The sequence below is a fragment of the Pangasianodon hypophthalmus genome, chromosome 14 (genome assembly GCF_027358585.1).
Source record: "Pangasianodon hypophthalmus isolate fPanHyp1 chromosome 14, fPanHyp1.pri, whole genome shotgun sequence".
Classification (NCBI taxonomy): domain Eukaryota; kingdom Metazoa; phylum Chordata; class Actinopteri; order Siluriformes; family Pangasiidae; genus Pangasianodon; species Pangasianodon hypophthalmus.
The window spans coordinates 9,702,023-9,727,361 of NC_069723.1; the positions used below are offsets into that span (position 1 = coordinate 9,702,023).

Below are 25,339 nucleotides of genomic sequence, written 5' to 3' on the forward strand. Positions count from 1 at the left end.
CCTAGCTAAACCATAAAAATTAGGTGTATGTATTTTGCAAGTGTTTTGATGAAGGGCATGCTTCAATCAGAGTAAACTGAGTGTAAGTGTTGCAAATATATTTATGGCAAATGACTATATTTACTCCAGAAAAATACAAGTTTCCAATTATTATTATTATTATTATTATTATTATTATTATTATTATTATTATTTTACATTTTCTAAGTAAAATGTATTAAAATCCATCCACACCGCTTATCCTACGCAGGGTCGAGGGGGAGCCTATCCCAGGGAACACCCTGGAAGGTGCCAACCCATTGCAGGGCACAATTACACACCCAACATACAATTTGGAGATGCTGATCAGCCTACAGTGCATGTCTTTGGACTGGTGGAGGAAACCAGCGTACCTGGAGGAAACCCCCAAAAGCACAGAGAGAACATGCAAACTCCACACACACAAACATGATATGATAAAGCTCATATCAATACCACAGAGAATAGCATGAGCATGCAAATAATAAAGTCCTATAGATATTAAATTTGGGGGATTTTTATATTAGATGGAAGTTTAACCTGCATCAAGTGATTGTAGTCTGAACAGCATGCATACAGTGCACTGTACTTGTATTTGAATGGATGAATACTGTGAATATCCATAAGCACTCGTCCAGTGTTCATTTATACTGATTAGTACTTACAAAACTGGCCAACAAATAATAATGTGTTCCACTAAAAGTTTTGCAATACAATACACTCTTGTCAGCTGTTGAAGGAATATGCCTGTCAGAGTTTTGGTCCTTTTTCAGTGTTTTTTTTTTGTGTCATGTTTTTTTCCCCCACTAGATGTCGCCCAGCCTTAGTTTTCTTTGTTGTAATTGGTTTCATTGCTTTCACCTGTGTCTTGTTCCCGTTCTGTGTATTTAAGCCGTCCCTTTTGCCTCTGTTCCCCGCTTGGTTATTGTTGTTTTCCTAAGCCCCTGTTGTCTTTCTCGTCGTCTCTTTCGAGCTAAATATCTTCTGTGCTACACAGCTCCAGGGTCCCTGGTTTTGAGCTTGATGTGTTTCTGTGCATGTTCTCCTCATGTTCACAATGGTTTCTTCTGGGTTCTCTGGTTTCCTCTCACCTTCCGAAAATATGTCCCTGTGTGTGTGTGTGTGCGTGCGTGCGTGCATGGTGCCCTGCCATGGACACCCATCACCCAGCATTCCCAGGATTGGCTCTAGACTCACCATGACCAGGTTAAAGTGGTTACTGAAGATGAATGAATGAAGTTATCTATTCAGCCAATCAAATGTAAAAAAAAAAAAAAAAAAAAAAAAATCATGCAGATACAAGTCAAGAGTTTCAGTTAATGTTCACATCAAACATCAAAATGAAGAAAAAGTAACTGAAGCTCTTGACCTGTATCTGCATGGTGTTTTTTTTTTTTTTTTTTTTTTTTGCATTTTGCTGCTGCCACATGATTGGCTGATTAGATAACTGCATGAATAAGGAGGTGAACAGGTGCTCCTAATAAAGTGGTGAGTGTGTAAAAGTATTGTGTGCTTCTGACATTGTTGCAGCAGTTTCAGGAAGGAACTTGTTGCAGTTCCCATTTTTGACAGCTGAATGCAAAAATAACTTTATGGAACAATGTACGGTTGTACAACATCTAGAAATGTGATCAAATCAGTGGAACATCTGTCAAATAGCAACATCTTTTTAAAAAAAAAATGGTCACACAAATGGGGTAATTTAATATTTCAACATGATTTAAAATGTATGAGGACTCTATGAAGATTACCATTACCAAATGCTGATATATGGTGGCCTACTAGACAAACTAAACAACACTCAACCATATATTTCCATTTAAGTACTGCCTGTGAAGGCACACAAACCCAATTTTCTAACATTACTACATAAAGTCTCTCATCTGTTACCAACTAGCCTGAACTACTTTTTACTTTTTAGACATAAGAGGGTAATCCTTTAATATGGTTGTCTAGCTAAACTTCCCTCTGTTTTCATCTGCTAAGAAGCTATATCAGAGGCATGATCTTGCCTTGCCATGACCGCAGAAGCACGTTTCTTGCACTTTACTAGTAAAAAAAAAAAATCCATTTCAACACTCTTTCAGATAACAACTCAAGCACTTTTTTTATTTATCTACCTGCTTTTTGGTTTTTCCTATGGTGATGGATGACAAAGGAATTGCAGCCTCACATTTATACCCAAAAGAAACAGTGCATAGCCAAAGACAATAACACTTCATGTAGGCTAAGTACAATTTTAATCAATATATTAAAAGGAATGTTCAAATTATACATGTAACATCATACTGTGAAGATCCTCAGCACAACAGTAACATATAAGGCATCTGAAGGGTATTTTTTATTTAAACAACAATTCAACATATTTGCATCAGAAAATAAAACCATGATAGAGCGAATAGACAAAAGATTTTCTGCATCTTCAATGCAGATTTAAAACCTGACACACACGGGGAGGTGTACTCCGTCTCAGACTGGTCACCTGAATAAAATATGTTCAAAATCAGTAAATGAAAGCAGTACAGTTACAGTAACTGTTTGAATAACGCAATCCGGGAATATCTTACTTGTTTGGTAGTAATCATAAACTTTCATCACAGCCGGCTTCAAATTCTTGACAGGAAGCACCTGTTTCATGTGTAGCTCATAGCTGATAGGAATATTCCTATGGAGCTGTTAGAGATACACCAAACATCATATTGTAAACATACTCCATCATATCTGTTTTGTGTGTGTAATATAGGGAGTTATTAACAGATTAATAAACTCTCTTACCTCTTTGATATACATGATAATACAGTCATCTTTGGAATCAGCTCTTTCCACCAAAATGCCTTTTTTCAGCTAGAAAAACAAGGTAATAATTATTCTACTATTAGTTCATTAACACTTCAATAGCCAGGGATTTGCATATCTGTCTATCTATACAGGTATATTACAGATATTTTAGCAACATTACTGCTCCTTACTTCACCAGGATCTGCTGTGAACCCTGATAAGAATTTTATGTCCACTATGATCATGTTAGTGCTGCTTAGTGTCCCAGTATATCTGAAGAAAAAAAAAAACATACTCAATAACTTAAAGGGTATCTATAGCACCAACGATACCAAATAAAGTGATCATCACTGTCACTGCAGGCTAAAGTGTCATGAGAGGATATTTAGCCATCATTATATTTTAATGCTTTTAACCCAGAAACTATCCCAGTATATAGGTCATAGCCAATACAGCCAATATTTAAAGTATTAGCAGCAATTTATAGTAAACTTTTAAAATAATGACTAAATAATGGTCTTTTCTAATCCTCTGAGTACTTCATTCACTGGTTTTCCTATTGTATGTCAAGGATTCATCACACATTCATTCTTACTTGATGGTGAACTTGAGGAACACAGTTTCTCCAAGTGATTTTGTGCATTTTCCTTCAGTTGTAGCCCTGATGCTCAGTGTACTGGTTTCAGAAGGTGTGGGAACATTGTAGAAAAGTGCTGTCTGCAAGTGGGGATTTAAAAAAACCGTTAAACTATGAAGCAGTCAGCTAACAGGTGGAGTATGTGTAAAATAGAGGTATGCCTCAGTTACATGCTATTCTGACACTGAACTTAAGTGTATCTTTTTTGGGATGCAATTTGAAGCCAGTATTATATAGAGTGAATTCAGGTATATTCGTAATTTGGGACAGCATGGATCAGGTTGACTGGGACAGATTTAAAATATAATAAGTGGAAATAGAAAAGTGACGGTATAGTATTTACCTGATTTGAATCAACTTCCATTTTTTATGCTTACCACACCTCTTTATATTATGTCACATGAATTAAGTGATGTTATTTCCATCAGACACTTAATAACAAATGTTTTGAATTTCACTTATCAGAAAATAAATATTGGTAAGTTAAACTGTCCCATCTTGTGGCTTCATAAAATTGTGTGGCTGTCAGAGCATGACACAAAAAAGTAAAATGCAAAATAATAAGATTTTCAAGTCTTAGTTTATTAATTGACAGATAATGAGGGTGGAAGCCATACTGTTATATTAAAACAAATTTACAGTGATTGACATGATAGTTACAACTAAGACAATTATGCAGTAATACACTGGGACTAGCTATACTAGACTCTGATTAGATTTATTTCAGTGCTTGCCATCTTATTGTTCATTTATTATCATATTAATCTTTTTTTAATTTATTTTTAAATTGTCTCTTGCTTTTATGTTGTATCTTGACAGCAAAGAAAAAAACCTATTTCCTTTAGTTGGCATTTTTTTATTCATGATTTTTTAGGGGTGCTTAAAGTTTATAGACCACTGCTTTAAAGTGCTTGCATTTAAAGGCAGTGGTCTAGACGATACTGAAAACCTCCATCTCGAATGCTTCTACTCAAGAAAAATCTGGCAACCTCGGAGGAAAGAACTACATGCATGTAGGCACATAATCTGAATGGGGATCCCAGAAACTCTACTTGTGCAGGTGCTTAGACAAAGTCTCAATACAAATTATTTTACCCGGCATAAACATTGGGACCCAAGTTGCTGACTCTGAATACAGCCCAAGGTTTGTAAGATAGTAAGAGTCAGATGCACTGACCTGCACTGACACACAGCTGGAGCCCTTCACTTCAATGCTGTATTTACCAGGAACATCCTGCAATGAACTTTCTTGGAACAGTAACTTGTTGTTCTGGTTCACATCAAAGTTGTGACTGTGTCCATCTTCTGACTTTACAGTTACTGCGCTAGAGCCTTCTGAGCTGAACACTTTAGTGGAGTACAGAGCCAGAGCTTGGAGGGCCACAACTGTATCCTGATTGAAAAAAAAGCATGTAACACTATAATTTTTAACAATGATTTAACATCATACTGGCTAAATGCAAAACAGGTTAAAGGAAGGGCTGCTTAATTGAGTACCTGGGTGGATGAAAAGCCTCCATAGGGATTTTGTTGCTTCACCAGCCAGCTGACTATCCTATTAGCATATCCCAAATCAGCAGCAGTATCTTGACCTGTAGTGAGAACAGCTAGCAGCACATAGGAGCTGATTTCCACTGACAATGCGCTGGAGTCATCTGATGCTGACTGAGACCAGTGAAGCTGACCATCTAAAATTAAAGCCAATTTAGACATATGCAGTCAAGTCCATAAACATTTGGACATTGACAAAGTTATTGTTATTTTAGTTAATTAATATAAGCTCAAAGTGCACACATTCATCTTTAATTTATTCCTGTTGTAAAACAGTTTCTGCTTGTTCTTGGGATGTTTTGCCTTCAGCAAATAAAATGCATGCTCAGTTGGATTCAAGTCAGGTGACTGCCTTGGCCATTGTAGAACATTCCACTTCTTTGCCTTAAACAAGTCTTGGGTTGCCTTCAAAGTATGCTTCAGGTCGACGTCCATCTATACTGTGAAGTGCCGTCCAATTTTTGAAGTTTTGAAGCATTTGGCTGAATATGAGCAGATAATATAGCCCTGTATGCCAGAATTCATCCTGCTGCATTTGCCAGCAATCACATCATCAATAAATACAAGGGAACCAGTTCCACTTGCAGTCATACATGCCCAAACTCTATGATGAGGTGGTATGCTTCGGATCACGAGCAGTTCCTTCTGTTCTCAATACTCTTCTCTTCCCATCATTCTAGTACAAGTTGATCTTTGTCTCATTTGTCCATAGGATGTTTGTTCCAGAACTTCACAGGCATTTCTTAGATGTTTTTGGCAAAATCTAATCTGGTCTTCCTGTTTTTGTGGCTTACCAGTGGTTTACATCTTGTGGTAAACCCTCTGTACTCTGGTGAAAGCTTTTCTTGATTGCTGACTTTGACACAGACACACCAACCTCCTGGAGGGTGTTCTTGATCCGGCCAGCTGTTGTGAAGAGGTACTTCTTCACCAGGGAAAGAATTCTTCTGTCATCACCACCGTAGTTCCATGGTAGAGTGGGCCTTTTGGTGTTCCTGAGCTCACCAGTGCGTTCCTTCTTTTTAAGAATGTACCAAATAGTTAATTCAGCCACCCCTAATGTTGATGCCTCATGATGGCTTGCTTCACTGGCAGAGACAGCTCTTTGGATTTCATAAAGAGAGTTAACAGCAACAGATTCCACATGCAAATGCCATACATAAACCCAACTCTAGGCCTTTTATCTGCTTAATTGTAAGTGAAATAGTAAGGGAATAACGCATACTTGGCCATGGGACAGCTGAGCAGCCAATTATCCAATCATTTAAAAAAGAGAGAGGGAGGACCACATATGAAAATGCTGTAATTCCTACAATGTTGACCCAATTTGGATGTAAAGACCCTTAAATTAAAACTGAAAGTCTGCACATATTCATTCCAATTCAACTAATCAACTGCAGTTTGCTGTGGTAGACAGCCAAAATAACAATAACTTTGTCAAAGTCCAAATATTTATGGACCTGACTGTAGGTATTTATTGAGATTATAAGTGAGAAAACATCACTGTCATAATGCTTCTACGGCACAATCCCATGATCGCTTTTTTATTTCTGTGCTTTAAATATTTTTTATTTAGAGTTTTATATTTTAATTTTTGAATCATGGATAAAAATACAATATAACATGAGGCTCCTGCACTGCTGTGAGTAACTGTGCCAATCCTATAATAGTAAAATTCACACTAATTCACTGTCAATGCTGTCTGGTGTGAACTGACACACCGGCTTAAATAAGTCTTGTGTCATAGCTTTGTCTCTGTGCTAGATATCTAATATTAGCTTGCTACCATTGACCTCCTAGACACAAGAAAACCTCTGGTCTTTCATTATCAACAAGGCCTTGTCTTTGAGAGCCTTGTTAGCCTAATATTAGCTGGTTAACTCACTACCATTGGCTCTGTGCTGTTTTTTGATTTTGCAGAACAAACACAGTTAGACCACTAGGGACAAAGAAAACATATCTTCATTAACAGAGGAGCATGAGGCGATTTAATTGCATGGTGCTGCACAATGTCTTTACTGCATCTTTAGTAAATACTTTATTCTGGTCATAAATTACCAATGTGTTTATATCTTGGAAAATTATATTACCAAAATAATTCATTATTTCTGTTATTCAGGTACAAACAAAAATAATAACTAGGAGAGGGCAGGATTGGTCACACACTAATTTCACTAATTTCATGAATTTCAACTGATACAGAACCATTGTTATGCTTTTTAAATCATAGAAGTATGCTTAAACCATATTAACATGCTAAAACGATGGTTTGAAAAAAATGGTTTTTCACACAGCCAAAAACTATGGTAACCTTTTTTTTATGGCAACTATGGTTTAACCATGCTATATGATATAACAAGGCAAGAAATGAAACATTTAAAAAAAAAAAAAAAAGGACTAAATTTTGAGGAGCTCTGCATCATCAATCAATTACAACCAAAAATTACACTGACCTTACTGTCCTTAATTATGCCTGTTGTTCACAGTTTGCCTGTAATCATTTAGAAAAGAAAAAAAAACCACCGGCATTTAAATTAGTGACTGATTAATCACTGAATAATCAGAGATTGCACTTCTCTGTATGTGCATAATGGACATCGAGTGATCTTTTTTAATTACTTAATATTTTCCACGCTATCTTCAAAGTTATATCACATGGAGTAATGAATTTATGACAGTTATTTCAGATTTTCTCCCCATGTACATGTAATTTTCCAGGGTTTTTTGAGTGGTGTTACAATTGAATCACTTGATGTTACAATTGTGCCACTTTGTCAGTACAGCTAGATCATGGGACTCTTTTGGTTTCATTGAAAATGTACAGTACTTGCTGTACATGTATGTATGATGTTATGTGGGAAATGAGAAATCTGTAGTTTAAATCACTGTTGGGTAACATGAACCAAAAAACTGTACCGGTTCTTCCCTACCACAGGATCAGCAGATCAGGCTGGCGATTCACAAACATCGCTGCATAATGACAATAAAGCGCAAAAAACAGCCAATGGTAGCAAGCTAACATTAGCAAGCTAGCTAAAAAAAAGCTCTCCTTAAAGCAGAAAGGGTTTTGCTCTTTTACCTGGTATTCAGAAAAGGTGACTGTTGCAATGAAGTGCACAATAAAGTTTATATTCTTATGATGCTGAGGAAACAACCCTATCAGCAGCAGATGATTATATCCTGTGTCCCAAATGGCATATTATTATACTATATATACTGTAGTATGTCAGTATACCAGTGGTGTTATTACTATTTAGGCATCATAGTCAGTTATAGAATCCATTTTTGGACACAGCCCAGAGTTCTCAATGAATGTGTATTACTTGCCTCTCCCAAATAATGTAAATTTTTTATATTTGTAATTAATATAAATGCTACATCTACATCATCTAATCATTCAGTACCTCCTCGAATGGCGACATTATCCAACTTGTTTAGTAGCTGCTCTCGAATTTGATTCTCTCCAGCCAGACTGAAAGTGTAGGCCAACAGTGCAGTGGTGTAGGTGTTTGTCAGGTGACTAATAGAAGATTTTAAGCACAGCAACCCTTTATTCACAACAGGATCCTGCAATCAAAACATAGTACATTATTGTGTTGAAGAAAAACGATGATTTGGAAAGTTTGTTTTCAGGCACCGCTTATCTACAAAAACGATAGTGTGGCTGCAGATTTTCATTCTAGAACACATTTCACACATCAGTTGTTTGAGGATCAAAACAACTTTATCAAATAAGTGTGCTCGTGCTTGGAATAAACCTTGGCTGGATGCATTTTACCATTTTTGGATTTGTACTGCCATTTAAAAGCAGAATCTTTTAACTGTATCATCCTCTTACCTGGACTGTAATGTCCAATTCAAGCAATGACGCAGTGATGTAAGCAGTAATAGTAACATCATCATTTACACCACCCTGGAATACATGATAATGATATACACATAAACAGAAATTCAGTAAATTTATTCAGAAATGGTTCTGTAGTATGGACACCCCTAGTACCATACACACCTTCATTCTGTTATTGAACAGACTTCCCTGTCGTATAAAACAGCCGTCTGATCTCTGCATACTTATGAGCCATTGCTTTGCACTGTTAATGCTTTCTGGATCAATAAAGATGTAACGTTGTGCTTTGCCAAAGGTCCTCAAAACAAAAGCAGTTAACCTGGTGATGGAGAATTATTTTCATATTGAAAAATATTTTGTACATTCCAGAATGAAAAAAAAAAAAACAATCACTAAGAAGTGCTTATGAAGAAGTTTTAGTTCTGATAATCACTTACCATTAACATTACCTTTTGTCCTCAAGCTTTAAGAAATTTAAGAAATAGCTTTAAGAAATTCTTACCATGTGTTCTCCTCTCCCGTGCCAAATGTGCTGTAGGCACCATTTAAATGTTTATAATTAAGTTGCCTTTGGTATCCTGTGTAAAAGCAAAGAATGTTATCCTGGTTAGTTCAGAAAATCTATCAGGATAGCTATTGTTGACCTGTAAAATAAAAAAAAGAAATATAATCTCACTGACCACTCTTAAGGAAACCAGTAGCCATCTCACGGATAGCTGTGGTGAGCTGCTCAGTGCTCTCTAGATACTGAAGAATATAGATATTGGGGGCGAGGAGTGCAATGTTTTGTTCACCACAGCCATATGGCATCTGGAGCAGCCCATCTAGATTTTTTAATGCACGGCCAAGTATGTCTCCTACAAAAGAACACAATAATATTCTTTATCTTCTATATATTGTAATATGTGATGTGCATAATACTGTTATCATGGCCACTTATTATCACCATTCATATGTCCACATTTTTAGCTTGGATTTGCATTGTTGTTAATTTTATACATCATAAAACCATAATCAGATTCATGAATCTACAACTATGATTATAAGATTCACGAGTATTCACATAAATACATGATAAATCAACAAGTCTATGTAAATCTGCTGAAACTCTGTAATAATCTCCATTGTCTCAATCTCCAACCAATTACTTTTTAGTTTAATCTCTCCCCAAGCCACACACATCATGAGAGCTTCTTGAGCAGCGTTTCTTGATTTGTTTGCTTGTTTTTGCTTGTTTTTTCTGAATGGCCTTGGTCACGGTGAACAATGTTGTCATAGAACCTGGAAAAATCAAAAGACTCGAGTGGACCCTGCTAAGAGGCCATTAGGAAGAGGTAATGAAAGTGCTATCATCTCTGAGTGCATGATCCATTGTTCTTATCCCAAAGCCAGATGGGAGTATACATGTTTGTAATAATGACCAAAAACTGACTGCAATCTCTCTGTTCAACCCCTTGCTCCATGTAGATGAGCTACCTTGGACTTGACTAAATGCTTCAGGTACAGGGTTCTACCATTTGGGGTCCAGGGAGCACCTGCACATCTTGATGATATCCGCATATGTTGTAATTCAAGACTGAAAGCAATCCTTTGGACACTCAGAGAAGCAGGTTTCGTGTCAAGCACCACAAATTGCTGTCTGGCCCTAGTAGAAGTCAACTACCTTGGCTGTGCCGTGGGAAAAGGGGAATGTGAAACTTTGGCTAAGGAAAGTTGACAGCATTGCAACTGCTGGCCAAAAAAAAAAAAATCAGGTGAGAATCTTTCTAGGTCATCTTGACATAATAAGAATTTCACCTTTTTGGTGCAAAATAATTTTTTTAACCATAATGTTTTGTCTTACCAAGTACTGAAACAGAAGCTCGTGCTGATCCCTCTATTACATCCTCAGGAAGAGTCAACTCCAACTGCTCTGAAACACTGTTGCCTGTAAGTGAAATAAAAGGCATCTCCATCTTTATCAAGTAGTAGAATATTATGTGCATCATTTTTAAACAGACTCAAACTTGTTTGTGTAAACAATTAGATATGAATCAATTGAAAAAATATTTGCAAGCCTAACCATGGGGACATAATAACCAGCTCTGGCTCTTCATCTTTTCAGTTCCTTCAGCCTACAGGAGAAATAATATTATTAGATTATAGCATAATAAAAAGTAGGTTTACAAATTTAAGGTTTACAAATTTACATTTATTTTCAACACACAGACCTGTACAATCAGGCTTCGTGTAACTGTGTCAATACGGCCCCTCTCTGGAACACTCACAATCTCATTGTCACACACAGTCTGGGATTGTTCTGCCTCTGCACTCACTGTCACTTTCAAGACTCCTGTCATGCAATAACCATTGAGTTATTTACTATTAAGAACAATACATTATATAAGACATGTGAGATAATGGACCCTGTTTTCATGATCATGGTGTAGACACAAAAATACGGCATAAGATCCCATGTATATTCTTGGGATTTTCATGGTCCTCATTCCATCGGGACCCAAAAAAAAAAAAAAAAAGGCGACATGAATGTGCTTTTTTTTTTTTTTTTCCAAACATGCAATACAATTCCACAATAAAATTCTTCAATACAGTTCTTAAACTGTAGTAGACCTTGGGTTTGCAGATTCGACAGTACTTTTTATTCTACAGTGGGCACTACACTGCCACTGTTTATTATCGAGAAAAGTTAATCCAAAGAAATTTTCACTCACATACCAAAATGCTGTTATAAGTTTTTTTTTTTTTTTTTTTTTTTATTTACCCAGTGCAGTGCACATCATTGCATTGGGTAAATTTTAAAAAAATTTCTAACAGCATCTTGGTATGTGAGTGAAAATTTCTGTTTATATTATGGGAATACACTGTCGAAGAACGTGAATATTGCATTTTGTAGTGTTTTTCCACTAGAAACCAGAAATAGACCTTCTGCTACTAGGCTATGCTTTGTGGAACTGGCAGCTGTGCCATTCTCAACACAGTGTGTGTGTAGTGTAAAAGGATCCACAGATTAACATGGGTGTGAACAGGACATGGTGCTGCTCATTTATTCATTCATTCATTTTCAACGTCCTAACTGCCTGTGACTTTAATTGCATATTTGTTTATATTTGTGAAATAGAACCAACTAAGATCTTTTTAAAAAAATATTGCCGGCATACATAGAGAAATAACTGCATGAGAGGGCAGGATTGGTCAGAATTTCTGAATTGCAGAATTTCATGAAAGACTTTGAAAGAGTTTTATGACTAACCAAGCACAGTGGGAATAAGGGTCCATTTGAATGTTTTTCTTCCATTTGCACACAGGCAGGATGAATACTCGCCATCAGAAGAGGGTTCCAGAGTGTAGTCCGAGGAAGAGGCTGGAGTAACTTTAACCTGTCGATGAAGCACAGATGATTAATTTTCTGATTAATTCTTAAGTGACACAATACTTGTAAAGATAAAATCTTGGCATTACAGTACCATAATGCATTTGGAAAGATAATTGAAGACAGTGGCCTTCAGCTCAAAAATCTCTCCCCGGATAATGGAGTAAGGCAACGAGAGCTCCAGGAAGAAGGGCTGAAATACAGTGAGCTGAACAGGAGGAGCCAGTCCCAGACCCCTAGAGGACACGCAGAAAGCCTCTGTCTCCCAAGTGGTGATGGTGTCAGGAACAGTGACAGGAAGCTGTACTAATCCAGAGTCTCTGTGGAAAATCAATGTAAACACATAAACCTACAAAAGCTGTGTAGAAACATGCCCATTTAAACATTAGGTACATTCATTTTAATTTATTGATTCCATTTTATTGTTAAATCCTCAACAGATTAAACTGCAAGTAAATTATAGGTGTGTAACATAATACCAATATCTGTATCTGTTTAGTGTTCAAAATATTTGTATCTGTTTTTGTAATCAGATTTAAATCGGAAGTGGGCATGGTCTATACTGGAAGTTTTTTGTTTGCTTTTTTGCTATTTTTGTTTGCTTTTTTCCTTTGGTAATGTGAATGTCACATAGTATTCCAGCCAATCATAAGCCTGAGGCTCACAAGGTGGCCTCTCCAGCCAAGCTCAAGCCTGAGGCTGATGAGGTGGATTCCCAAGCCAAGCTTAAGCGTCAGGTCAACATGGCAACCTCTCAAGCCAAGCATGAGGTCAATATAGTGACCACTCAAGCCAAGCATGAGGTCAACATGGCGACCTCGTCAGAGGCTGAAAAAGCAGCCTCTCAGGCCAAACACGAGGCTGACTCGGCCCCCATGACCTAGTGACTGGCATAGCTGCTCTGCCTCCTGGCTTTGCAGATGATGTTCTCGCTCTGCCTCCTGATTTGGTGGATGATGTCATCGCGTCACCTCCTGACTTTGTGGATAATGTCATCACTCCACCTAGTGATTTCAGCGAGGACATTGTTGCTCCGCCTACTGATTCCTGTGAGGATGTCGTCTCTCTGCTTCCTGCCAACTTTGAGGATGACTTCTTCCTGCCACCTGATGACTTGGCAGAGGACATTGTCATTCTGCTGCCTGACTCTGCTACTGAGCAGCCAGCATCCTGGTTCCTTGAGCGCCCTGACTCCAGTTCTGACCAGTCGGTGGGATGGTTCCCAGCGCCATCCTTCCTGGCTGTCTGGTTTCCACCTCCAGGTCTTCCAAACAGGGTTGCAGCATTCCCCAGTTCTACGTTGATCCACCTCCCTGGTCTGCTGAGGATGCTGCTCTGCCTCCCTGCTCCACTTAGGAGACTGCCCATTTTCGGAAATGCCTGCCTCATGGCCACAGGCAGCTTATGGACATTCTTCCAAGGGTCCTGGACCCCTTTGTTGACTCTTGCGTTGCCTATCTTGAGCTGCGCCTTGGAGGGTGGGGGTCGTGGGGGCAGGGGATCTTTGTTGGAGTAGGCGGATCCTGTCACGTATTCCCCTTTCTAGCGTGGGCTTTCCAGCGTGGGCTGCATATCTCAGGGCCCCGTGGTTGTCAGCGTGAATGGCACTGCTTCTGTGTTTTGTTATTGTTTATATAGCCATGTGCGTTTTGTTTTGGTTCATGTCTTGTCACGTCCCCTGTCTTGTCCTTAGAAGGTATAACCTCCTAATGTGTCATGATTGTTCTCACCTGTTTTGTATTCGTTCTTGATTAGTTTGTGTATTTAAGCCCTTGTGTTTCATTGTTCCAGTGTGAAGTCTCATTCATTTATTGTCCAACTGTTTCTAAACTTGTTTCTTGCCCAGGTCTTGTTCAAGTTTGTTTTGACTTCTTAGTTTTGAACTATGCTTGTCTTTCTGGTTTTGAATATGGTTTATCCAAGTTTATCTCTGCCTTTTTTTCTCCTGCTTTGGACTTTGACGACGAGTATTGGATGTACTCTAATAAACGGCCTCTGCTTTTCCCACTCCCATGTTACATGTTACATTCAAGAATGATCGTTTGGAGAGCCCAGCAGAGACATGCTGGCCTGCGTACAGTGCACGATCTAAGCTATATGAGCTTATATGAGCTTTAAGGAGGCTCTATAAATAAAACATTTTGTTTGTAAAGAATTATGGTAGAAATATGGTTTTATTTTGAAGCTCAGTAAAGCAATGTTTAGGTCGGGCTACTGGAGCAAACCACTGACAAAGAAAAAATGAATAGTACTTCTCCTAATTAACATCCATATTAATGAAGTGGGGCAGGGTTGCCAGGTATAATGGCCTCGTATTGTAAATTACAAATCAGAGATGACACCACTGTTAATTTGTTTTCTCCCCTGAAAAGACTGAGAAAAAGAAGAAACATGTCTACCTTTTTTTCGTACACCCGAACATCATGGGCACGTTTCAAGTCTTTTTGTGTGGTCGTAGCTGGGATGGGAATTTTGCTGAAAATTGTCAAATCCTCCCCATGAGCTTTCGTAAGCTATTCTTTAAAGCACCACATGAAAGTAAAACCTCGTACTCAGGTGACTTTTTTCATTTTGTCCTGATACCTAGTCTGATGCTTTCTGGCAAGCTTTCTATAGAAAAAAAAACTCCACGTATATTCATAATCAGTTACATCACTATAAGTTAAGTCAAGTGGGTTTTAATTGTCATTCCTCTATATAGCTTGTATACATTGGAATAAAATGTCGTTTCTCCAGGACCATGGTGCAACACATAACAGAATGCAAGACTAGAAAAAGTACAATACACAACAGTTAGAGAAAGTGCAAAACAACAAATACACAGAACAGAACAATAAATACACATAAATAAACAACATTAAGTAATATGCTGATTCACTAACCCCACTTCAGATAGTTGCCATATCCATGTTTCTGGAAAGAATTTGCGAACTGTCTCAATAGGTTCATAATCTGGTGATGCTGCTCCATTAAATTCAATCATATCATTTACAATCATCATAATGTCGTCTGAAAATGAGGAAAAACATAAATAATTAGTAGACTTTATACAGTATCCACTTAAACTTCTTTTAAATTGTTGAAACAGCAATGAGAACTATGTACATTACAAATGTAGTATACTGGTATCACTGGTATACATTTAGCTGTAATATATAATTTAATATACAAAACTTATATTTAAGAATTAAAACTTGCATTATTTAATTAATGTAATTTATGTGTAAGATGAAAAAAGGGCTGGATGTACCATAATATACAAAGCTGTGACTCTCATACTGGTATGCCAAACAGTCAGGTTCGCTAACACCCAAATTTGTTATCATCTTCATCCCCACTCCCTGTCAGGTTATAATAAGTCATAATCAATTACTTGTCAAGTTTCCAATTAAATACAATTAAATAATGTGCATGTAAAATAGTTTGCATTAAATGAAATGTATTTAGTATTGTAATGTGACAAATTGTGATGTGTTATACAAATTCCTCTCCGCCACCTCTAACCAATGACAGAAACAGGTACAGGCAAGTTAATTGTGTGTATATCACTTTATAGAACTATCTGTCTCCAATAAAGTAAATAAAGTGTAAGGATAAAGTAACTAATTCCAAACAACTTTGTTGTCTTGTAGTCAATTCAGTTAAAAAATTAGAGAGATACACTCTTATGTGTATGCGTGTTTCTCACCTCTGGGGTAGGTAAAGCCAGATGCAACAGAAAGAATGAATATAAAGCCATATTCTGTAAATGCTATTTCCTGAGCTTGTATATTGCTATAGATTTTTTTTTATTTGTTGTGTACTGTAATAACATTTATACACACATATTTACACAATCAGTTATGACATTTGACAACCAATCTGTCTTTTACCCTTATTGTATTGTAAGCATGGTCAATCTGTTCATCCTGTGGAGGTCTAACCTATGGGAGATATAGTTTAACTTGTTATTATTACAAGGTATGTCATACACTACATCTCAAAACACACAAATACTTTGTGACCTTTGCATGTACGATTACATTAACATAAGAGATTAAAAAACTTTATATGCTTTAACTTTCTATGCAATGAATAGTGGTTGTATACATTACTATTGTTCCTAATATTTTAATCCTACTATGTTATCTTTAATGTATTGTAAGCATGGTCAATACATACGTCTCGTCTGAATTGAACATGCAAGCATGCCAGTTCATCTTCAACTTCATAGGGATAATCTGACACAGATGTCACTGGCAACAGTTGAAATATCTATGGGAGATATACTTTTTGTTATTATTAGATATCATATACAGTATGTCTGAAAACACACACAAAATGTACTTTGCGACCTTAAAAACTTGCTTTAATTCTATATGCAATGAAAAGCAACAAACCACATTATTACTGCACCAACTTATTAATACAGTACTGTACTGCTTACTCTAAAGCTCTAGAGTGTAATGATCCTAATTGAAGCTGTCACAGTTTCTCTCAAGCGTCTGTAATTTGCAGTGTTTACATGCTGGTGGGTTGGCATTTTTTCCTTTGCCCTACATCCCTTATTTACCAGTTATTTGCTTGATTCCACGTTCACTAATTGGATCCTGGGTTTGGGTTACTTTCTGTGTCGAGTTTTGCATGCTCTCAGGTTTCACATGCTAGCTCTGGGTTCTCTGGTTTCTACCCACTGCCAAAAACATGCCCATATGTGGATTTGTGATGATAAATCACTCCTAAGTTTGAGTGATATTGCAAATGTGTGCATATTGTCATGCGATAGACTGTTATCCCATCCAAGGTGTACTGCTACCTAATGCCCATTATTCCCGGCACAAGCTCTGGATACACTATGACCCTGACCAAGATAAAGCGATTACTGAAAATGAATTAATTAATGATTTATTCAGTAAACAAGGCCGTATCCTTCTGTAGATACCTGTTTACCCCTAATTATTTGAACCTATAAAGAAAAGTTTTTTAGTTTGCAGCAATTCTAAAAAGACAGAAAGCTATTAAGTAATGGCTGTAAAAAAAATAAACCAAAAGTTAAAATACAATTAAAGCACAACCAGGCCACAATGCACAAGTTTTAATGGAAAATCAACGGTTAATCTTGGGTCAAAAATAAAATTTAATATGTAAAAACATTTGAAGATGAAGTGCTTTTTTTTTAAAGTAATCCTACTTGCTTTTGTTTTGATAGTGTTGCATGTTTTTAACCCTCATTTCTATTTTACTCATTTTAATTTCGATTTCAACATTCTTAACTTTTTAATAACTAATATTAATATTTTTCAGTTGGCTACAAGTATATCACTGAAAAATTTACATGGCACTTATTTCTCATTATTGCAGAGAGTGGTGGACCTCACTGTGCTGAGCTTCCTCCCTTCCTCATACTGCACTGTTCTATGAAGCATCATAGATTTGAGAGACTGCAGTCAACAAAACTGAGTGAGTTGCCTTTATAATACCACGCTAACAATGCTTAGCTTGTGAAATTAGTGAATTCCCTTAACCCACATATACAGGCTGGGGTGAGTTATCCACCATCTTCCCGTATCAGCATTGAGTGAGGGTTCTTTTCATTTCCTTATTTTTACCTCTTCTGAATTGGTTTCTGAGTTCAATTTTCATTTGTGCTACACGACTCGTTCACAAGTTTTTCACAGCCTCTTCTACCAGAAGTAGTAAGTTTTAACTTGCTATTATTTCCAAGTGTCTTCCTTTGGGATAGTAAGTAAGTAAGTAAAATGTATTTACACAGCACTATTCTAGACAGTTGTCACATAGTGCTTCACAATATGTAAAAAACAATAAAGCGGTATGAACAATAACAAGACAGGGAATAACAACACATTACAATATAACACACAGCCATACAGTAAGACATAGCGTAAATCATTTAAAACAAAAAACAGCACATCACCCAGTATGTAAGCTAGGGGAAAGCCATCTTGTAAAAATTAGTTTTTAAGAGTTTCTTAAAACCTGACTCGGAGTGTGCTGATCTTATGCTCAAAGGAAGATCATTCCAAAGTCTAGGCGCTAAAACAGCAAACACACTATCTCCCTTAGTTTTTAATTTAGACATTGGGGTGGTCAACAGGGTTTGATTCAATGATCATAGAGTCTTTGTTGATCTGTGTTTGGATCAATAATTCAATAATATAAGAAGGTGCTTGCCCATGCAATTGCTTTATAAGTAATAAGTAAGATTCTAAAATTTATTCTGTATTTGACTGGTAGCCAGTGAAGTGCAGCCAAGACTGGAGTAATACGGGCACCACGAGGAATTTGGGTTAAAAATCTTTCAGCAGTATTTTGAACTGCTTGAAATCGAGAAACTGTAGATTGACTGAGACAGGTGAACAGTGCATTACAGTAATCAAGGCGTGATGAAATAAAAACATGTATAATCCTTTCCAGATCCAGAGTGTTCACAACTGGTCTAAGTTTTGAAATATTTCTTAACTGATAAAAACAGGGTTGGACTACTTTTTTGACATGTGGATCTAGTGACATTTTAAAATCAAAAACAACATCTAACTTCCTGGATGCTGTTCTGATATTACCCTCCAGTGGACCAAGGTGTGGCTTTCTCGTATTTGCAATATGATCTGGTCCAATAACAACAATTTCAGGTTTGTCTGATTTCAACTGCAGGAAGTTTTTCGACATCCAGTTCTTGATAGCTACGATACGATCTAAAACAATATCAAGCTTACTGATATCATTTAGTTTAAAAGAAAGATAAAGCTGTGTGTCATCTGCATAAAAATGATACGAAATACATTTAAAATCTTGAATCAATTGACCCAAGGGAAGTATATACAGAGAAAACAGAACCGGGCCAAGAATAGATCCCTGTGGCAAACCAAACTTTTGTGTATTAAATGAAGATGTACAATATCCAATTTTAACTTGAACCACTTCAGGGCAGTGCCTGATATCTCAACTTTTTTTCTAAGGCAATATAAAAGAATGCCATGATTGATCGTATCAAAAGCAGCGCTAAGATCTAATAATAATAAAAGAGCACATTCTCCTGCATCAGCCGTCATTACGATATCGTTCGTTACCTTGAGTAATGCAGTTTCAGTACTATGTAATTTATGAAAACCTGATTAAAATTTATCAAGGATATTTTTTCTCTCCAACACATGTAGAGGCTGTAACAACACAGCTTTCTCAAGAACCTTTGAGATAATTGAAAGCTTAGAATTCGGCCTATAATATTGTAGCAGCATTGGATCAAAGTTATGTTTTTTCAATAAAGGCTGAATGCTGGCTTTTTTAAAGGAGAAACAATTCCTAAGGTCAACAATGTATTCACAATAGTGAACTCACTAGGGCCAACTGAGTCTATAACCTTTTTAAGAAAAGCAGTAGGTAATACGTCATGCAGGCTGGATGAACATTTCATGCGAGAAACAATATCTTTTAAAGACTGCTTCTCGACTAGCTGAAATGCATACAATAAAGGACAAGCAAAAGAATCAAAGTCAAGATGATCATCATAGTAACCAGGGTTGGCAAACTCAGTTAAAGTGGAATGTGAAATACCTGATCTGATACCATCCATCTTGTTTATGAAAAATGATAAAGTACTTTTGCAATCCCTGCTTGAATCTACTGCAACAACAATAGGAGCAGGACTCGATAAACAATCAATAGCAAAAAATAAAAACCTGGGGTTATGGTAATTTGCAGTAATCAAATTTGAAATATAGAAAATATAGACACAGAAAGAACGTGAAACTCCACACAGACAGTAACCTGAGCTCAGGATTGAAATGGGGACCCTAGAGCTGTGAGGTGGCAACACTAATCTCTCCAATCACAACCTATGCTCCTGACAATTTTACAAAATAAAATGTGAATAAATATACAAAGGATTACACAGGAATAAAAGCTAGAATTAATTAAATTTACATGGTACTTAGTTTTAGCACTCACAGAGTGCTAGATTTTAAAACAGGCTCAAAAACCAAGCACTTGTATGTGTAGAAGATTCAGTGAATCTTAACCTTGTCTGTGTTAAGACGGTTCTGAGAATCCAGGATGAACACACTCTGATCTACAACACTGAGGCCACACAATGAACCAGGATGAGCTGAGAGCTCAAGAGTGTTCTTCTCACCAGGAACTGCCTTGGAGGGAGAGAACTGTAGCAAAACCTGGAGTCCATGACATAACAAAAAGTTTACATATATTTAGCTTTTTCATATCAAGCAAAAATCAAATAAGAAATCAAAATAACCAACTACAGTAACTGACTGTAAACAGAGAATAATAAATATATAAGAACAATAACACAAAATCTGAAGGAGTCAGCATTACCTGATTTCTGAAACATTTTTCCACCTCAAAATTCTTACTAGCAGCGATGATGTTGGGCAGGACAGAGTATGCCAGAACCTGCACTACAGGAGCCAGCTCAGCAACAACAGATAGTTTGAATGAGATTTTCCCCCTTCTGACATCTGTTGAGTCTTTCACTTCAACTTTCTCATGACCATGATGGATTATGGCTCCTTTAGATAAAACCTGGACCAGAGAGTCAAAATACATGTTCATTACTGTCAGGTGCATTTCAATTCGAGATACAGGAATATAGGTAATATAGGCAGCTTGCACTTTCTGTTTCAGTTCATACATTTTACTGCATGTACTTACCATGTATATAAGATCAATGCTATAATATTCAGTAGTTTCCCCAACAATATAGTAGTTAATGGTTATGGGAATTTCAGCACCACAATTAAAGGGTTCCTCTGAGCTCTCTATTGACAGTTCACTGAATACTGGATTGTAAGGTGTGGCAGGTTGGAGCAGCTGTATACGTGCATCAGCAGTTGAAAAGAATGGTATGTTGTATCCGTGGTATTCTTCCTCTGGATAGACACTTGCCTAGATAACAGTGAACCAGGAAAATCTGTTTGTAAAGATCTACTGAAATGATTTCAAATCTTTGTGGGTGCTTAGGTCATCATAACATACCCGCAATGTTATCTCTGTTGCAGGATGTTCAGGTGACGCGACTGAGAATTTTGCCAATCCATTACTATCTGTAGTGAGAGTAAGTAGTAACTTGTGAGACCACCGTTGACCTTCTGAAAGATACACCTTCTTGTTAGGAATTGGTCTTCCACTGAAGGTTGTAACTTTAATCTGTGGATAAGGGAAAGGAGAACTGACAATTTGATCAAAAACCATCAAAAACATCATGTATATAAAAGCAATATCAGTGGACCAATGAAAGGCTACAAGCAAGGAAAACTTACACTTCCTTCTATAACTGCCCCGTGTTCAAAGTTTTTTGGTAAATCCACAAGATCCACTTTACCAATTTGGTAAGTGAGTGTTATGATTACAGATTTTACCATGGAAAATCCTAAACAAAAGAACAATATACAGTCAGATCCATAAGTATCTGGACAGTGACACAATTTTCACAATTCTGTCTCTGTATACCACCATAATGGATTTGAAATGAAGCAGTCAATATGTGATTGAAGTGTAGACTTTCAGCTTTAATTCAAGGGGATTAACAGAAATATTGCATTAATCGTTTAGGAATTACAGCCATTTTTTTTTACAGAGTCCCTCCATTTTCACAATGAAGTAATTGGATAATTGTCTGAAAAGTAGTTTCAAAAGTAATTGGATAATTGTCTGATAAGTAGTAGCTGTTCATGAAAACTCTAAATATGCGGTCCAAAGAGGTGTCAGTGCAAGTGAAGGAGGCCATCATTAGGCTGAAAAAACAAAACAGACCTGTCAGAGAGATAGCAGAAAGTTTAGGAGGGCCAAATCAACAATTTGGTACATTCTTAAAAAGAAAGAATGCACTGGCGAGCTCAGCAACACCAAAAGGCCTGACAGGTCATAGAAGACATCTAAAGTAGATGATCGCAGAATTCTTTCTTTGTTGAAGAAAAACTTTCACAAGTTCACATCTAGCCAAGTCAAGAACACTCTGGAGGAGGTAGGCATATCATTTTTAAAGTCTACAACCAAGAGCCACCTTCATGAATGTACATACAGACGGTTTACATCAAGCTGCAAACCCCTGGTAACACTCAAGAACAGAAAGCCCAGATTAGACTTTGCTAAAACAGACAAAAAAAAAACTTTAAAAAAAAAAAAGCCATTTCTGATGCAAGATTATCTTGTACCAGAATGATGGGAAGAGACAAGTATGGAAAAGGAAAGGAATGGCTCATAATCCAAAGCATACCACATCATGTGTCAAACATGTGGAGGCAGTGTTATTGTATGGGCATGTATGGCTGCCAATGGAACTGGACCACTAGTGTTTATTGATGATGTGACTGCTAATAGAAGTAGCAGGATGAATTCTGAAGTGTATAGAGCTATACTTTCTGCTCAAATGCTGCCAAACCGATAGGATGGTGCTTCACAGTACAGATGCATAATGAGACAAAACATACTGTGAAAGCAACCCAAGAGCTTCTTAAAGCAAACTGAATGTTCTTAAATGTCCAGTGACCTCAACCCAATTGAGCATGCTTTTCACTTACTGAAGGCAAAACTGAAGGCAGAAAGATCCACAAACTAGCAGCAACTGAAGGCAGCTGCAGTAAAGACCTGGCAAAGTATCTCAAGGGAGGAAACTCAGCATGTGATGATGTTCATGGGTTCCAGACTCCAGGCAGTCATTGACTGCAAAGGATTTGCATCCAAATACTAAAAATACTAATTCTAATATTTATGATTGTTAGTTTGTCCAATTACTTTTGAGCATGTAAAAATGAAGGGACTCTGCAAAAAAAGGATGTAATTCCCAAACAGTTAATGCAATATTTTTGTTAAACCCCTTGAATTAAAGCTGAAAGTCTACACTTCAATCACAGCTTGTTTGCTTCATTTCAAATCCACTGTGGAGGTGTACAGAGGCAAAATTATGAAAACTGTGTCACTGTCCAAATACTTATGGACCTGACTGTACAATACACAAGTTATTATTAAATAGTGATCAAATACCTTTTTTTACAACTATTTTAACATAACTAGAAGTTTAAATTAGCAATCAGATTGTGTTTTTTCAGAGTGCTTTGTCTCCCTTAGCTTTGTCCTGAAGAGATCTGTTACTGACTCACCTGTTCCTTCCTCTGTTAGTGTAACAGTAGCATTAAGATGGTTTTCAAAATTATTTTCAGAATTCATAAAAGGTGATACATTCAATATAACGAAGGCACAACCAGTCTGACTCATCTATTGGGAAAACACAAAAACAAATACAGGGTGAGAACTATATCAGTACAGAGATAAAAACATGATACCCTTTAATATAGTGCTCCTTACGCACCTTCACTTTTTCAACCAGGCATGGCGCAGTCATTGGGGCTTCCTCATGATAAAGATATGTCTGCCTAAATTTACGACACATTTGCACCAGTGCTGCACCAGGTACTGGCTGTCCATATGTGTACCTTACAAATGCACAAGCACCTTTTCTTTAGAATGTGTTTTTATAGGCTACATAGGTATATTCTGAATTTCTATTTTTGTTATTTCCTCATGAAACTGTCACTCACGTTCCACAAACCTCCAGCTTCAGTTCCTCCTCACCAACACTATGTTCTTCTGGTGCTTTTACTGTAATCTCAAACTTGGGTAAAACTAAATGTCAAATTAAAACATTGTTTTTTTTTAAAACATTTATTATGTATATAACATAGGTATTACAAGTAAATTATGTAAATTACTTCTGTATCAACAGAAAAGGTACAGAAAGTGTATCTTACCATACTTTTGCACCATAAAAGCATGTGTGAATATTCCTTCTTCAGTTTTAGCAGTTATCTGATAACTTCCCAGTGGAGCCTCAGCATTTAGCTCATGAGAAAGCTGCAGTATCAGGCCTGTCGAGGACACATTCGTCCACTGACCAATCCTGTTACTATTATTATCCTGATTGGTTCATAAAAATACTAAATTAAATATATTTAATGTAACCAATATTAACCAGTGTATACAAATATTAAAATGAACAACAGTGTCACAAAATTTAAAAAAATGAAATTATGTATAGCTTACCTCAATTATTACTGTGCTGTACTGTAAAGGAGAGTAGAATAGTGTACCAATCTGATTAAGAAACTATTTCATTTTGTACACTATTAATACAGTGTAAAGATATTACACAAAGAAGAGTGTGATAATAGTCTGTGTTTAGAAAAACAACATTGGAGACCCTTCTTGTACAGTTAAATGTAAACAACTAAAACCTGCCTTTCTGCACTGACTTATTATAGTAAAAGTAAATAAGAAAATATTCAAATTAAAAAGTCTCATTTTACCTTTTGTTCAAGAGGAATAAAATTAGAATCCATAGTGACAATTCTGAAATTTACTGTGGAAAAACAGAAATGTGTGGGAGAAATGTGATGTTTTAAGCTGCACCAATAACTCAGTAACAATTACACCTTCATTAAATAGTTATATTGGAAATGGTGGGACATATTGAAGGAATGAATCACCTGTTTGGCCTGGATTGTAGATGGGTTTATCAGTCTGAACAAATACCAATGCGTCATAGGATTTAAACATCACTTTCTTTTTCTCTGTCATGTTAAAGCTTTCACCTTTGACTTCTATTTTGATCTCCTGCACTGAATTACCCTCAACCTGTGGAGCCTGTGAAGATGTCATCCATGTTAAACAACATCAATAACTAAATACACTTTAAAAAGTAAAATTATTAAATAAACGTAATACAATGAGGGGAAATAAGTATTCAGACACTTTTGCTTTTGTTATTTAATATACTTCCAGTACATATATATCTACTTCACATTTACACATATAATGTATTTCGACTTTGTACTTATAAATCTGAAGGGAAAATATGTTTTCATAAGCATAAAAAGATATGTTTAATAACAAAATTAATGGGGGGAAAAGTATTCACACAATATATTACAAAATACAAATCATATAAATGTATAGAAAAAAAAAAAAAAAAAGTTTCCCTGCAATTGTACCTGGTTTATATTACAATAGACAGTGCCATTGGTTGCAAAGATTTCATTTAACAAGTAATCATCTTTAAGTTGAAGGAGCTTCTGAAAGTTCTAAGTGACAACATTATTAAGCAACACTGGATTGGAAAAAGCTACAGAGC

General features: G+C 36.6%; 1 protein-coding gene across 4 annotated transcripts in view; it reads right to left on the reverse strand.

Annotated features, from left to right (window-relative positions):
- Positions 1-2,239: 2,239 nt before the first annotated feature.
- The window catches only part of LOC113532707 (alpha-2-macroglobulin-like), a 34,621-nt gene continuing 11,521 nt past the window's right edge, over positions 2,240-25,339 (reverse strand). For 3 of the 4 annotated variants that reach the window (XM_034310468.2, XM_034310466.2, XM_026924240.3), the window contains exons 3-35: positions 24,696-24,852; positions 24,516-24,568; positions 24,253-24,273; positions 23,961-24,126; positions 23,751-23,835; positions 23,522-23,645; positions 23,313-23,427; positions 21,474-21,583; positions 21,190-21,360; positions 20,866-21,099; positions 20,530-20,736; positions 20,217-20,366; positions 16,363-16,455; positions 16,074-16,124; positions 15,452-15,542; positions 15,084-15,210; positions 12,296-12,521; positions 12,082-12,208; positions 11,042-11,163; positions 10,894-10,945; positions 10,675-10,758; positions 9,512-9,688; positions 9,334-9,409; positions 8,994-9,150; positions 8,823-8,897; positions 8,389-8,551; positions 4,931-5,121; positions 4,611-4,826; positions 3,392-3,513; positions 2,988-3,069; positions 2,794-2,862; positions 2,586-2,691; positions 2,240-2,500 (exon numbers count right to left, since the gene is read on the reverse strand). In XM_034310468.2, the coding sequence (XP_034166359.2) occupies positions 2,376-2,500; positions 2,586-2,691; positions 2,794-2,862; positions 2,988-3,069; positions 3,392-3,513; positions 4,611-4,826; positions 4,931-5,121; positions 8,389-8,551; positions 8,823-8,897; positions 8,994-9,150; positions 9,334-9,409; positions 9,512-9,688; positions 10,675-10,758; positions 10,894-10,945; positions 11,042-11,163; positions 12,082-12,208; positions 12,296-12,521; positions 15,084-15,210; positions 15,452-15,542; positions 16,074-16,124; positions 16,363-16,455; positions 20,217-20,366; positions 20,530-20,736; positions 20,866-21,099; positions 21,190-21,360; positions 21,474-21,583; positions 23,313-23,427; positions 23,522-23,645; positions 23,751-23,835; positions 23,961-24,126; positions 24,253-24,273; positions 24,516-24,568; positions 24,696-24,852 (4,125 nt within the window). In that variant the 3' untranslated portion in view covers positions 2,240-2,375. Of the gene's footprint in view, positions 2,501-2,585; positions 2,692-2,793; positions 2,863-2,987; positions 3,070-3,391; positions 3,514-4,610; positions 4,827-4,930; positions 5,122-7,437; positions 7,476-8,388; positions 8,552-8,822; positions 8,898-8,993; positions 9,151-9,333; positions 9,410-9,511; positions 9,689-10,674; positions 10,759-10,893; positions 10,946-11,041; positions 11,164-12,081; positions 12,209-12,295; positions 12,522-15,083; positions 15,211-15,451; positions 15,543-16,073; positions 16,125-16,362; positions 16,456-20,216; positions 20,367-20,529; positions 20,737-20,865; positions 21,100-21,189; positions 21,361-21,473; positions 21,584-23,312; positions 23,428-23,521; positions 23,646-23,750; positions 23,836-23,960; positions 24,127-24,252; positions 24,274-24,515; positions 24,569-24,695; positions 24,853-25,339 lie in introns of those variants that run through there. The other variant, XM_053239560.1, reaches the window with a different exon arrangement.